At 40.3% G+C, this 16613-nt stretch overlaps 1 protein-coding gene across 2 annotated transcripts in view; it reads right to left on the bottom strand.

Annotated features, from left to right (window-relative positions):
• INPP5F (inositol polyphosphate-5-phosphatase F) overlaps positions 1-16076 on the bottom strand; it is a 48677-nt gene extending 32601 nt beyond the window's left edge. Inside the window, exons 1-2 of one of the 2 annotated variants that reach the window (XR_008236929.1) lie at positions 15789-16076; positions 158-238 (exon numbers count right to left, since the gene is read on the bottom strand). Coding sequence is in view for 1 of the 2 variants with exons in the window: in XM_052799310.1 (XP_052655270.1) it covers positions 158-238; positions 15789-15885 (178 nt within the window). In the remaining variant the exon portion in view is untranslated. The remainder of the gene's footprint in view (positions 1-157; positions 239-15788) is intronic. The other variant, XM_052799310.1, reaches the window with a different exon arrangement.
• Positions 16077-16613: the final 537 nt, after the last annotated feature.

Below are 16613 nucleotides of genomic sequence, written 5' to 3'. Positions count from 1 at the left end.
ATCACTTTGACAAGTTCACATAGTTGGGGACTACACCTCCATTGCAAAAAACACTACATAATTCCATTTGAGCTACACAGTATTATTTGTAGTATCACTGACTTCAAAACAAAGTGCATTAGCAGTAAAACAAACAAAAAACCCAACAACCACATACCTGTATGAAGCTGAACTTTACCAATGACTCCCTCTACCAGGCCCAGACAAATGGGATTCCAAGCCAAAAGAAGATCAGTGGCTGCAAAAAAGAACAAAGCTCCTGTTTTTTTAAAGTTAACTCAACAGGACAATTAATCCAGTGATGGTCATTCTCTCCATTTTCCGCACCTTGGAGGGTAGAAAATACACCACTATTCCTGCAATAGGAATAAGATACATATGCTGTCCAATTTTTGCTTGTTACCAGGCAGCTATAACCAAATTACTAAGTTTCCAATTTAAAGCCCTACCCCAGATATTTTAAAAAACAAACATAATTGTTTTGGGCTACAGTAATTCAGTTCAATGGAAGCTTAGTCCTTCTAATGGATATTAGAATTTGTAACTTAACTGATATTTTACATGGTACGGTGGAATTGAATACAGGTCATTGAGTTAATTACATAGCTTCAAAAACCTAGCAGACGTTAACTTTCAGCCCCAGCTCTCTCCCATACCTATCCAATTACGATTAGTTTGACATCCTCTTTCTATATACATGCACACACACACTTCCTCTTTTGTTAAAACACTCTCAACAACTACACAGAATACTGAAGTACACAAAGTTAAGTTTCAGGTTTATAGTTCTTCTGCTGTTAAGAAATTCCAGCGAACCACACAGGAAGAGAAAGCAGGAAGGCAACACTATCAACTTTCTAAGCTGTAAAGGGTACTCCTCTCAACATGCATTCAAGCCATCACTTGATGCAAGTCAGTAAGACAGTATAAACACTAAGAGTATTCTGTGGTCACAGACACACATTGTTGATACTCAGAAAGAGTTTCTAATTTTGGTGTAGTACCTGTTCAAGAGCTCAAGACTGTGGGAACGAATAAATTTCATAAGTCAAATCTTTTAAGTGAAAACAAATCCTTAAAAGCAATTAATATCTGTGTAAGAAAGAACAAACTCACAAAGGCAAAGAAGAAGAGAAGGTATTTCTATACCAAGAAGGACAAGCAGCTTGTTATTATCTACCAGAACTCACTTGTTCCAAGGTGGAAGAGTTTCTCCAGTTTTAACATCCAGACAAATTAAATATCTTAGCTTACACTTCAGTGTAAGCAGATGAACATTTGAAAGAACAAACTTACACAGTATCTTAAGATACATAAGGGTACAAATCATCCACCTACACACACTTTATTTACAAGACCTTAATTTCTTCTTGGAAGTCAGAAATCTGCAGGTAACAACTGATACTCAGTCCGATACTTTTTACATACCTATTTTCAAACACTGTATCCTCCTTGAAACATTGTAATTAAGACTTTGCTATTCTAAGAACACACATTTAATCCTAGCTTTCAGCATAATATTTAAATGTAAACCAGACTCAGCTGATTTCATCATTAAATACAAGAATTTACATGAGATACAATAGAAATGGTTTAAGTCAGGATAGATCTAAGTTGAACTCATTTAAAGGGGGTATATCACATGTGCTTGTATGCAGACAAGCAAGAACTAAGAGCACATGGCAGCAGAACTTAAAGCTATGTTTGCAGGAGGCAGTACAGGGCTACAATTAATGTGTGTAACCAGGCTGTACCATTTAACGGACTGTATCTGCAGAGAAACTCCTGGTTCTTTGTGTTTCACTGTAAGAGTGCTACAGAAAGTTACTTGGTCTGTACAGAACCTAGTAGGAATCATGCCATAATTAAATGAAGTTCTTAAGGAGACTAATATAGATAGACAAGCACCAGGAAATAAGCAACAGTGGCTATGAGTGTGAACAGTTTGATTTACCCTCAAACCTTGCTGAAGTACCTAAACTCATCTTGTATCTGTATCCCAAAGACTTGTGCTCATACAAAACAAGCTCCAGGACAGTCTGAGCTCAGAGTTTCAGTCCAAACAACGTGCAAAAGCATCTGTATGCTGAGCGGAAGTGGAAAATCTGCACTATCAAACTTATAGGAAAGAGGAACACAGGCAGGTTTCCTCACTCCCAAGTCTTCCACCTTCTTTCCCAGTTCACCCACACAGTCCCCAGAGTCTTGTCTTCACCTCTGAATTTTCCAGAGCTGTATTGTCTCAGGCTTCATCTACTTTTTGCTTCTTTGCAGCTGACTTCTGCATTCATATTCCACTGCGAGAGCTAGAAACCAGCTAGATACATCAAGCAGCCAAAAAAAGCTAGGCACAGGAAGAATTTAAAGAACCAAACCACTGAAGGCTTACCATAGCTACTACAAACCTAGTAATCTAGAATACCATCTAAGTCTTTCTACTGATTTCCTGCTATGACAAGAGGTATTACTAAGAAAGCTCTGGATAGTAAGTGATATTTTCTTCTAGTAGCTTACAATAGATTAAAAAATGAGAAAACAAGGTTTTGTTTTAATTAGATATAAAGAAACAATAGTTTAGACTTGCCTGCAAGAGGACATAAGGAAACTGGAATCAGTAACTGTAGGACAAGTGGGTCTTATGTAGCTGTTCTATTAGTTTTGTGGACATATGTAGCCCTAGGCATAATCATACAAAATGTGTCCAAGACTTCTACAGGAATAGTTCTCCCTAGTAGTGCAGAGGCACAATGAGAACTGGCCCTAAACTGACTTCTATGTTCACTTAAAGTATAGACAAGCTTTGGAAAAAAAAAGAGAATGCATTTGGAGTTAAATGAACATTACAGTTTAAGAGTTAAGACACACTATGTCGATCCACCAGCTGGACAGCACTGGCTCTTGAGATAAGTGTGATTATCAAGCTACTAACAGTGAAGGCTAACTGTTTCAAGAAAATTTTCCATGGGGAAGGCAGGGCATAGGAAAAACACCATACATATTTAGCAACATTTGAGGAGATTAACATGGAGGGGGGCGGTCAGTGTCCAAGAAAACCTAGATGTAAAGAAGTCTTACAGGAGAAATGCCTGTAGGCTGTGAAAAAATACCAACTGTGGAATCACACTGGCTTTCTTTGGTGACAGTATCACAGGATTTTTTTTCTTGCACTATTTCTAGAGAACTTTCTATAGGAAAATGTGTGACAGCATAGAAGCAAGCAAGTTGTTTTAACAAAAAACCCACATCATCTGGTTCTGACCTTCTGATTAGAACTTCGTTACTGGCTATAGCTCAGTTTGCTGCATGACAGCCATATCTCGACTCAGAGCCAACACCCAATCATGCTGAATAAATACCACTACAGTAAATACCGATATGAACCTCTTGCTCTTGAAGAGTACACTCTGGAAATGTAAGATGGATGAATCAAATTAAAAGGTTTAACTGTCATTCCCCCACCCACCCCCCAAAGAACACAGGCTTTCATGTTGAGTGCAGTCCTATTTACTCTGTTTTGGAAGAAGCTGTCTCCAAATTGTTCTAATACTGTAACCTTGTTTGAGGCTGTTCACTTGCAGTCATTTAGTCTGTTTGGCAATTCTGGCAGCAGCTATCTTCAGAGAGTGTCTTGTATCTTTGAAAATTATAACCACTTAATCTTTGCTTATGTAACGATTTTAATATACAGAGATCCAAAAAGTTAGCTGCAAGCCTGAAGGAGATTAGTCTTTAACTGTAAAATACAGCAGAATTTAAGAGGCAGCATAAGTTGGTAGGCAGTGATACATGTTACAGACAGTATTTACATCTTTTTAAAGCCAAGGGGGAAAGTAACCATACAAAAACACCTCAAAATTCTCAGTTAAAAGTTTTCGGACAGCATACGTATGAGACATGTGGCCACATTTCTGACTGCTGAATGCTGAAACAACACATGGCAAGTTTGAATTTATTTTTTTTTTTTTAAGAAATGCCTTATCAATAAGAATTAACTACCACAAGGCTCTATCACTGGACTTCTCTCTACACCCAAAACAGACCAAATGCTTTGAGATATAATGTGAAATACAATTTATCAATACAGTTACTCTTGCTTCCCCACACAAACTTATATTCCTATAGATGTCATGCTAGTCATCTAGTGATCTCTTGAAACTCAAACAGCCAGGAATAAAGACTTAACCTGAAACTGCAACACATTATTGTTGAAACAGACTTCTTACAGTATTGTGTTGGTTATAATGAGCACTGTCAAAACAGTCATTGTCCTTCAAAGCAGAAAGTAGGAAGCTCTGTACAGAAAAAGTCAGTACAAGCAGCAAGCTGAGCCCTATGGAAGATCTTCAACTCAGGGAGTTCTCTGGTGTCCTCAGTATGTTTTAATTTGAGACAATTGCTAGGGTTTGATAGGCCTTTAACACATGCCCTTAATACTCTGAGGTATGTCCTTGCTTACCAAGTTTCCATCCCAAAGTACAAAATTGCTCATTCTTTCCCTTATCCCACCAACTAAATTCAAGCTATTGAAATAAGCATTGCCTCTTTTTGCTGATTCTTGTCAGAGATTAATGATCACTGATGATACATTTACTATTCACAGCGATTGTATCAGCATTGTAGTTGCAGCACAATAGAACTTCCGTCACAAATTCAGAACAAAACCAGCTTTGATGTGATTACTTCCACCACCACCCCTCAGAGCTTACCAGCAGTGATGCAGGGCTATGCAATGCCAGATAAAGTTTCTTTAATTCTTCATGTTTACACAAACATAACCCTGAAAAAGTTGATACAAAAGCAACTTGGAAGAGCATCAAAAGCCAAAACTGCTTTCTAGCTCTTTCTCCAGTCTACCACCAACAGAGTTGATCCTAGGTCAGGCACAAATTCTGATAAGAAAACAAACCACTGCTTTCAGACAAGCCACTTGCTCAACTACAATGACCCTAGGCAAGTCTGAAGAGTTTAAGGAGGCAGGCTGTCAGCTTCCGTTGGGGAGAAGGCAGGAAGAAAAAAAATTTCATTTGTAATCACTTGAGCCCTTACTACTGAGCCACTACCTGGTTCAATCCATCAAATCGCTATAACTATTTATCTTCCAGTCTTGCTACAGTTCAGGGAGTATACTCCTCTTATCTTCCTCAAACTTTACTGGCTTTCAGGAATGGACTTTGGCTAGAAAGTGTTTCCTGTCAGTGTGCTCAGTACAGACACACACAAAACATCACTGAACTTCAAAAGCTCAGTTTATATGCAAGTGTACAAACAGACATTAAGTGCATGCTATTTCTCAAAAATTCTTTCCATAGCCTGACAGAGTAGCAATTCTCAAAATCATTCTCACCATTCAACACAAGCAATAGACATTTATATATATATATATAAAGTAAAAGCCAAGTAACTCACTGTAAATAGCCAAAGTAAAACTTTCAGCTCTGCTAATGTAACTTCTGATACCAAGTGTTAACTTTCAGGAAAGAACTTCCACACTATTTTTAAATAGATTTGAGATTTTTTTTTTCTTTAAATTGCGTCTGCTTTAGATCAAGGACAACCACAAGACTATTATTAGCACTATTGGACCCTCATGACCTCTTGCAGCTTTTGAAAAGAAAGTCTGCTTCCAAGTTCCAGTTCATCTTTGAATAGTGTTCTGAAATATTAGCCAGGATTAAGAGATTACAAATTAACTGGGAAGATTTAAGAGTATAAACTTGAACTTCTTTCTCTTGTAGGAAATGAAGTACTACTTATGCAAACAAAACTTAGGCTAATTAAGTTTTCCTTTCAGCACAGATTTCTAAGTTTATATTTAAACTACTATAATTACAGAAAGATGGAAGGGTATTAAGACTTTTAGTATTACAAGTACAAGCTCTTCATTGTCATGAAGTGTTAACTTCATTTACTTGCATATTCTCCCCCAAACTTTAAACAAGTTATCCCTTCAGCTAATCACCTGTTTTAATTATCTTTAATGTCATTTATGCAGCTTGCACTGTGTTAGTCTTGAGCCCTCAATCCCTTAGAATTGAAATGCTTTGCTTTATAAGAGAGAAGTGAAATCACCACTACTCCCCAATATGCCCCTGCACACACACACCCCCCCTTAAGAATCCTACAGCTAGGCTACACTAGGAGGATTTCAAAAAAAATCCCAGTTAGTCTTCTCATTGCTACTACACCTTACAGCCTTGCTAGAAGGCCTGCTTATCCTCCACTCTCTGATAATGAGAAGTATGTTTTCCAAACAGTAATTCAGTGCAAGTTTCTTAGAGTGCCTGCCTCAACTGTAGAAGCACAGCACACTACAAAGTATGCATCTACCCACTTGTGTCTAGGAAAATGAAACAGTGATTTAGTTTCTTTGGACGCTTTCCTTCAGTATTTCAAAAGTTATCGACTAGATGAACAGGAACAGTTCAAGTACAATTCAGGTTGTATAGTAACAGGTTTAAAGCAATGGGGATGAGAGTATACAGGTTTGTACTATTGCTGCAAAAGCAGGATGCAAGTCCCAGAGAAAGTACCTAACAAAAATGAATCCTTAATACTCATTTTGATAAAGAACACTTCTTTGTATTCTCTTGCAGTCAAAATCCCCTGAGTCACCAGGCATTGCTCAGGAAACTTAAAAACATACGGAAAATGTTCAGTTGTCTGGAGAGTATCCAGTATTACAAGTAACTGCACAAGGAACTCCTGTACTAGAAGTGGTAACAAACTGCGGTTACCAGGCTTTTTTACCAGGTAAAACATCTTCCCTTAGACAGAATTTGACCATGTATATAAGTGGTCTCCAAACTTTATCATATACCACATCAGTAAAAAAAATTTTAGCATACACCCCAAATATATGTACATTTATGAAGTTATACACGTTCTACTGTACTAATATCACATACATTACAAAACATACACAAAAATAGAAGTTTTAAATGGATGAAATAAAATAATTTTAAAGTAGTGTTTATTTTATCTTCATTAATGGTACAAAATATTTTCTTCCCACACCCCAATGGATTGTCTTGTGTACCCCAAGGTGTTTACACCACACTTTAGAGACCACTGCTGTAGGTGGCTAAATGTGTGCAATGTTAGATGCATTTCAACTTCTTAAAATTAGAATCACCTCCTCACCCCTTTCACAAACCTGTAAATACCATTCAGGTAAGTGACCAGCAGTGACTCTTTTAAAATGCAAATAGGCACTAAGCCACTGAAGCTCAGTGTTTGGTTTTTTGTTTGGTTGGTTTTGGTTTTTGTTTTGGTTTTTTTTTTTTTTTTAAACTTTAGAATTTCTCTTTATTCTTCTTCTACACTGCTGAACTCTGCTTGTAAACACATACTTTCTCAGAAGTCATACAGGTAAGGAAATATCTTTTATCCTTCCAAAGCTAACAACACTGGATTAGTTAATATTATTACAGACTAACACACATTCCCATTTTCAGCTGATATTTCAACAAAGCTCAAGTTGTTTGTGGGTATATCCTTAAAGCTAGGAAAGCAGTAGGTTGTCTGCATTTATTTTTTTTTAATCCTATTTACTTTGTAAGAGGGAAATTACCAGAAAGGCAGGAGAAAGATTTTACTCATACCTACTTACAAAACTGACAGTTTAAACACTGTGTTCATGCATTCTGAAGATAAGGTCTTTTAAAAAGTTTGCTCTACAGCTATACTCAAAAAAGAATGCAAGAAAGCTATCCCATCCTTAAAAGATTTAAATACAAACATTGAGCAGAAGGATTTCACAATTATGAAACATAGTTTTATTTATCACTGAACTGATTTATATTAATGCTTCTTAAGAGCCATGAGAGAAATACTGGTATAGCCGTGGTGAGCCAAGTCTAACCAAGGTAGTTTTCCCTCACTGTCACCTTTTCTTCTTACTCCATAATTAACTTTCTTCTCTGACTGCTCAACTAATCAAACTCAAAGCAGAAAACAAATTATGGATTGGTGTCATGGTTTAACCCCAGCCAGCAACTAAGCACCACACAGCCGCTCACTCACTTCCCCCACACCCAGTGGGATGGGGGAGAGAATCAGAAAAAAAAAAAAGTAAAACTCACGGGTTGAGATAAGAACGATTTAACAGAACAGAAAGGAAGAAACTAATAATGGTAACACTAATGACAATAGTAATAATAAAAGGATTGGAATATACAGAACAAGTGATGCACAATGCAATTATTCACCACTCACTGACCGATGCCCAGCCAGTTCCCGAGCAGCAATCCCCCCCAGGCCAACTCCCCCCAGTTTATATACTGGGCATGACGTCACATGGTATGGAATAGCCCTTTGGCCAGTTTGGGTCAGCTGTCCTGGCTGTGTCCCCTCCAGCCTTCTTGCCGGCTGGGCACAAGAAGCTGAAAAATCCTTGCCTTGGTCTAAATACTACTTAGCAACAACTGAAAACATCAGGGTGTTATCAACATTCTTCTCATACCTAATTCAAAAACATAGCACTATACCAGCTACTAGAAAGAAAATTAACTCTATCCCAGCTGAAGCCAGGACAATTGGGAACAACCATTTCAAACACTAAGTAAGGGAGTTATACTCAAAAATTTGGCACATGTGTTTCAGGAACAGAAAGTAAAGGATCTCATGCCACATACACCACATATTCCCCCACCCCCTTTTTTTTAACTGTTGGGGACAAATTGACTATTTAATCAAATGTCAACAAGCAATATATCATTTAAACATTACTGGAAGACATGTCAGTATAGGGAAAAACTTAAGCATCAGCCATATGTGGGAAAGTTGCTGGTTTTTTCTAAACTGAGAAACAGACAAGGAGAAAACAAACCAGAAGTTAACAATTAATGACAGACCAACACATTTGCCATTTACATTTTGCAACAACCTCTTGGGCAAGGTCATATACTCTTAAATTTGGCTCAGAATCCTGTTTCACACAACACTGGCATCTTTTATACCATCTACTTCAGCACCTCAGTACAACCTTGTCTACTATCCCTAACATTTTATCAGAGATAAAGACTTAGTACATTACTCAAAATAGAGCATAAGTTTTCAAGCTCAAAGTATGTTCAAGTGGCTTTGTATCTTTGAAAAACTGAAACCATGTACACTGTTTCAGGGCTTCTATTCAAGTAAGACTTATTCCTTAAAAGGAAAACCTAAGTGTTCAAGTGGAATTCCATTCATTTTGGCCCAGCTTTTCAGGAAAAAAATCCTCTCCCAGTTTTCATTGGGGGAGCAATTAAAGATGTTTGGAACAAGAATACACAACTGATCATTGAGTATTAATATTCCCATTTACTAAAGCAGAGCTTTCATAAAAAAGGTTTTTACACTATCTCCAAATTCCTCCTCTAGAAATCTGTCCAACAATTTCTTCTCTTCTTGATACTCCAATCCTATTACTTTGTTTCCTGTGAGGACACACGCAATGCAATTATTTTAACAAATAAGGATATAATAAGAACATGATCAGCTGATAGAACTGATAACCATCAGCTGGAAGTGTTACCACCACAGACAGGAATTAGAGCACTTCACAAAAGGTTTAAACAGATGGAGGGAGAAGAAAAACCCACACATACCCATAGGCACACCCCTCCTCAGTGGGCTCTGTTTTCATATTCTGTCTTACAACAAGTGTTATTTCCTGGTTAAGATTTTTGCAAATGATTCTTGCAAGAGCAAGTGATATGGCTAAATCGTGACTGAAGATAAACTGGGGAAAGTTTTTTGTTGATGTTTAAATAAAGAGTTAAATCATTCTAGATCAAGTTAGATTACCATACAAGGATAGTAGGTTTTCAAGAAATACAGATATCATTATGCATGCAAATTTCTCCATTAGTATAACTATATGCTGTTTTGTAACAAATCCAGAACATTCAATGAACAGAACTACTTTTTTAAATCATAAGTTTATGGCAAGTTTAACACTTAATGAGAAGCAAATTTTGCATTCCCAAATTTGTATCTTATTCTCTAAAAACCTCTATGTATATTAAAAAATCCATGCTCTTCATAACATTAAACATGAATCATGAAACCTCTAAACACTGACAAAAAAGCTTTTGTCAGTAGCCTCAAATCTTTGAGACATTTGAGGGGAAAAAAAGCACAGTCTGCCAAACTCTGGGCCCTGAGTCTCAATACACAACCCTAACAGAGTGAGTTTGAAACGCACATTCAATATTTAATTAAGCTGTATTTGAGACCTGTTTGATATTGCACTGAAGAACTTGCTTCTAAAAGAAAATTTTAAACCACCACCTGAGAAGTGTCACAGTTCAAGGGAAGCATTTAGTGGAAGTTATTGCAGAGTCCCTTGACATCTCAAGGCTCCTAATGCAGCTGCCATGCAGCACAGCAGTTTGGAAGAGAAGCAAGAGAAAGTGTTTTCTTGTTGACTGTCTCACTCTTTCGTTACCAGCAAATGCCCCACTGCCCACCAAATCGCTTCCTGAAGTCATCCAAAACCTTCCAGGAAGTGTCTTAAAAAAACCTCTCACATTAAGAAGCTACAGCATTAACAATTCTTTCTGGGGCATAACTTCAGCAACATAAGGTCTCTCCCATATGCTTAATAGTATCAACTGAAGACCATTAAAAAAAAAATAAAATCACATTCCAATCTACAATAGTTGTTTTGAAAGAACATAAGGGGCATATCAAATAAATGCCTTTTACTGCAGTTCAGACAGTTTAAAACTGAAGTCACTTAGAGTCTTAATGTTTCTTTACACATACAGCTGAAATATCACCCACACTGTTAAACTGTGAAAGAACCTAGCAAAAACAACAGTATTCACAGATCGAAAACCCACAAGCCTTTGATATAGATGCAGACCCTTCTTAATTGAAAGGCCTCTCTACCTGTCAGTGCCTTCTGTTCTAAACATTTTAGTTGCAGTTAGTCTACAATTTTAATTCACTATTTAGTTAATACTAACCCATCAGATCAAAGATGAGTCTAACCTCTGCTAGCAAAATACAAGCCACAAAAATCCACCTGAATTAGATTCATTTTAATTCGGGGCAGGGGAAGCTTTTTTTTCCCTTTACAAAGCAAGCAACCTTCGGATCACAAAAAAAAAAAAAAGCAACAGCATATCAAGCTTAAGAGGTTTTTCATGTATTTATTTAAAAACTAAAGTAATTTCAGTGTGGGCAGGAATTCTAAGACACCTATGCATCTGAGTTGGGACAAGTGTGGCATTTCCAGACCTCTTCATATAAGGAAAAGGGGAAGAAAAAAAAAGAGACAGGAACACTCTTGTTATATCCAACTCGTCATCTGCTACTAAGACTCAAAAGGAAACTAAACAAGAAACATCTCACCTCAAGATTTATTTAATTCTCACCAGGTTAGGATGCAGCACACTATCAACCCATTTCAGTCTCAGTTTTAGGTTTGCTATGCTCTGTAAAAAGAATCATGGATGGAATTACAAAGTAGACTTATTTAATGAATGTAGAAAATTTATCTCTGGTAAATATATTTGAAGATCTCGCCTCACAGTCAGAAGCTACAAAATTGACTAATGTATGTAATATTCAATCAGATGAAAGATATACAGCAGCCTATCCCTCTCCCCTAGTCCTCTCTGTTCTCTTTTGCAATAAGGAGCAAGCAGCAACAGGGAGCTAACTGCTCAAGATTTTTTTAAGCATACATCCTTACTGGGTTGCAGCTAATACAGATCAGTTCTGACATCTGGTTTGTCACATATACCACAAGTATGTTGTGCCGAGAACCAAGAAAGGGTATGGAAAAGAGGGAACAGAATGAGCAGGCAAGAGTGAGAAACAGTTCAGTAACCATTGCAGCTAAAAAGTGTCAAAAAACAGCTTGAGGTTCCTTATGAAGTAATTTGAAACATGGAGAGATTTTTTCTAAAGCTACAACTACCTCCTCTGGAATTCATTTTCCAGAATAGATAGGCAGTTTCTAAGACGTACTACTGAAATTCAGGAAGTCAGTTTTGTACTAAATACTTAATTCCGTAGCACCCTTTAACACTTGGGCCATCATCCCTCAGAGCCAAGCTTAGGACTGTTCTATAGCCTTAAGCCTACTGATACATCTACTGGTATCAGTGGCATTGCTCCTTACACCATTCATTAGCTCAAGGCCTTCACTTGAGCATTTACAGGCATTAGACTTCAAACAAAGGAACTACTCTTCTCCTCCAGTCTACAGTCATGAAGAACAGCTCAGGAATTCCGACAAGCAATTTCTACACGACTCCTGTAATGTCTTTGAGGAGTAAGGCAAGTACACATAACTAGAATATTAGATAGCCTTATGATTTGTGATTCAGAGCAGATTTCACACTATCAGACTAAGACACCTAACCTGAAATCTGTCCCCTGATACTCTGAAAATACTGTTTGGTAACATGACTCATTAAAAGAAAAATATTTGAGAGGCATTGCTTCAGTTGCTGATTCACAACAATTTTCAACAGATGAAAATTAGTACTGTAACACTTATTTCCTAAAGTGTTTAAAACAAACAAATGCTCATTTGCCTCCAGTTATAGGTCCAGAGGTAAGACACCTCTTAACACCACCTTACTCTTACAGGCAGAGGCAATGGAGTCTTTTGAAAATTAAGTCACCAAAAATTGTGTTAGAGTAATTCCAATCTGTATATCACTCAAAATATCTCATAGTTTGGTTATTTTTTTTTCTCCAGGGTGGTGGGAACCAGCACTACTACTAGTAATAGTTTTAGTAGCAACTATTCCCAATCTTAGTCTGGCATTACTGCCCAGAATATTATCAAGGCCAACACAATGATAATAGAGAGTTTTCACCCCATAAAATACTCCATTCCTTTTTCTGCTGATAAGAAAATGGTGAAAAGAATTCAATGCCTTCAATACTTTTGCTCTTTTCTATATGTGTATATACACGCATATAAAAATACATAGTTTATATCAACAACATCAATAAAACAATGTTCGTAATCTGTGCAAAACTACCAGTCAGGAGCAGCCAAGCAGAGCATAATCAGAGTAAACCAAGAGTGAAATCCCAATCCAAGACCTGATGTAAGTTATTTAAAGCATGGTTGAACTACTCATTTTTTCACTACACTGAAAAGAGTACAGTGTAGACAGCTAAATTCCTAACAAAATCTATGATGCCCAAGTGATTCATGGATTTCCTGCAGGTGACTCATTAGTGCTTTCACTTCAGAGAAAAAAACCACAAGAAATATCTTGTAAACATAGGCAGACATCCTTCAGACTAGGGCCAACCTCAGGCTTTGCTTATAGCAAATATTTACCAAGTTTTTCTGCCTTTTTTTAATTAAAGCTGTTCATAATTCAAAGAGGTCAGAAATACAGCTTTCAAAATTAGCAAATTTCTGAACATGCCTTTATAGTTGAGGGAGGAGAACATTATGAAGCTTAGCATCAGCTCTTTAGATTCTGACGTATCATATAAAGCAATACTTTGCAAGGTTTGCCAGTATTATGTATTTTGATCCATGAATGTACAAAGATTAATTCAGAGCAGCCTCTGTGGGACAGAATAAAACTAAGGCATCCAGAACCAAGTAAAGATACAGAGTTAGATTATAGCCTTTTGACGGACTATTAAACATGTCAATGAACACAAGTTATGACTTTGTTTATTTTAATATGGCAGTGACTCATCACACAGTAATCTATTTACTCATTTCCGGTCAGTGGCCTTGATTATAAATGGTCAAATGTAATGAAATCATAAACTTGAGGATATTCAGCTTTGTCTTAATACAAGCAAGAGCTATCGATCCAAACAATACTTCTTGTGAGGGAACTGTTTCTTTCATGGGTTTACTTTCAACATACTAAGGTATTTCATTTCACAGCCCTAGTGCCCACCTTCAATAAGATGATCCACAGACAGGGCTGGAAAAACTAAACTATCAACAGATTGAAATGGGAAAGCGTGACTAATAAAGAGTTTCAAGCAGACTAAGAGACTTCAATATCATATCACCTTTCATTAATCTATAGGTCACACACAACAGGGATCACTTTTATACTGGCTGAAAATTTAAAGGTAGGCTAAGGACAAAATGCTGCTGAACAGCATGCAGACAGACTGCTGGGCGCTGGCAAAGCCTCCATGAAGTTAAAGGACTTCAAGAAAAAAAAAAAATCACAGCAATGGCTGCCTGAAAACAAGTGATCAACGCTGTTAAAGTTAAAGCTTTCAAACAACAATCTCCTAGAACTACTGTTCACTAGTTTGAGCTTTTATTACTCTGGGTCAAGTAAGAGCTTTTACGCCTATGCAGATGATTATAACTATAGCAAATCTAAAACGGGGCGGGAGGGAGGTCCATGAAAACATGCATTTCATTGACTAGCAGTATTGTTTGCTAGCTTGACATCAAGTATTTTGTAAGATGATTTATATTATCAGAGTATTACTAGACTTTCAACCATAAGTGAAGCTGCTAGACAAGAATAAGTCATGTTAGATAAAATTACACTCTGCCTCAAATTAAGAGAAACAAACAAATTGCACTGACAAGACATGACTCAAGTATAAAAACAACACAAGACCAGTATGAAAAACAGTTCTTTGGATAAACACAGGTAACAATAGTATTTTATGTTTACGTATAAAGTTTTTCCAGCCTTTTAGAAAAAGCTCATGAAATGTACCATACACAGATAGCAAATCCAGTCATATGCATGCTTAACTGGCTTTTTTGGTATAACATGGACCACAATTTTAGAAAGCTGTAACATCTGTGCAACCCGCCACATGTTTGGTGAAACATCCAGCTCTTCATTTTTAACTTACAAGCAGGTACACTATGGTCCTTTACATCTGAGCTACATATATTACTCAAAGCAATCTAATTCCTAAGGATGGTATTTCATTTTATAGACACCTTTACTGACTAACCTCCCAGATAGGATATTATAATTACCATTGTTTCAAAATTTCCGTTAACACAACTCACTCCACCTACAATTTTTGTACCCACTACCTTCTCCGCAGCCCGATATTAAACCACGTAGCTCCCCTCTGTAATTGTCACTTATACTACCTGGAGTCACCAAAAAAAAACAAATTCCGAGAGCAACTCGCAAGTGTAGGCACCTGTTCAATTTCTCCTAAAAAAAGGAGAATACATTTTTTCGAAGACGCAATCACCATTTATCAGAAACGCTGGCGAGCATCACTTATATAAGGCTGGCACCAACACAAGATGGCCCTTTCTTATTTAGCGATGCTCCCGTAAGAGTGACCGGGTGCATTTCAACACCACGAACTATTCCGGTTAGACAGGGGGAGCTGCCAAGGGCAGCCCTACCTTGTTTCGCGGAGAAAACAAACACGCGGTGCCAGAACCACAGCCCCTCGGTCCGCAGACGGCACGCGTCTCGCAGGGGGCCGCCAGCGCCAGGACACGCGTGACCTCCCGCACCGCCGCTGGCGGGCCGGCTGCCTCCCGCCGCGGCGGGGACGGCGGCGATGGCGGGAGGCGGTCACACACCCCCCACACACCCCCCGCAGGCCTCACAGGACCGACCCTCGGCGTACGAGCCCTGCCGCCGCCGGCCCTCACCCGGGGGCTCGGCGCCGCCCCCGGGCGCTCTCGGCGGCCGTCGGGGTGGTCCCCGCCACCGCCCTTCCCCTCAGCGACCCTCAGTCAGCCGCCCCCCCACCCCCGGTGAGGGCACCCCGGGCGGGTGGGTCCCGGCCCGCCCTTCCTCACACAGGAAACGGGCACGGAGGCGCGCCCCGGCCCCGCCGCGGCGGGGGCTCACCGGCTCTCAGCTGCAGGCTGCCGTCCCTCCGGCTGCACCACAGCGCCCGCTCCCCGCTCTGCAGGATGTAGTGGTCCTTGGCTTGGAACAGCTCCATCCTCGCACGCCGCCGCCGAACGACCGACCGACACCGCCGGGAGGGAGGGGCGCTCCCGCCGCTCCGCGGCTCCCGGGCGGAAAGGGGAGGGGAAGGAAGGGGACGGGGCGCGCGCTCCCGTGAGGCGAACGCGGGTGCTCGCGCTGCCGCAGGGAGCCCGGCGGGTCCCGGCGAGAGAGCGCTTCCTCAGCCGGCCGGCCGGGCGCGAGCTCGGGTCCGGGTTCGGGTTCCGGCCCCGCCGCTGCTGCTGCTGCTGCCGCCGCCGCCGCACGTGACACTGCCAATCAGCGCCTCGCCGCGCTCTTAAAGGTGCAGCGCGGCGCTGGGCGGGGCTTAGCGGAGCGCGAGGGGCGGGGCTCCGGTTACCCGCTCCCGCCCGCCGGTCTCTGGCCGGTCTCCTCAGCCACCCGCCGGGGAGGGAGACGGCCCGAGGCCCGCAGAGACAGTGAGGAGCGCGGAGGGGACCGGGCTGAGGTGTCGCGGCGGGGAGGGTCGGTCGGCAGGCAGGCAGCGGGGACGCCCTCCCCTCCGCGGCGGGGATAACGGGCGATGACACACACACCCCCCCCCTCCCGAGGCCCGGCTGGGTCTGAGGGAGGGGCGCGCGCCCGCCCCTCAGCGCCGGCGCTGCCCGGCCTCGGCGCTCTCCCGCCGGGGATGAGGACAGCCCGGCCTGGCTCCCGGGTGGCCCCGGGTCTCGCCGGCCCGTCGTCGCCGACTCTTGGTGC

This window comes from Harpia harpyja, chromosome 10, assembly GCF_026419915.1.
Source record: "Harpia harpyja isolate bHarHar1 chromosome 10, bHarHar1 primary haplotype, whole genome shotgun sequence".
NCBI lineage: Eukaryota > Metazoa > Chordata > Aves > Accipitriformes > Accipitridae > Harpia > Harpia harpyja.
This window is presented reverse-complemented; position numbering and strand designations above follow the sequence as displayed.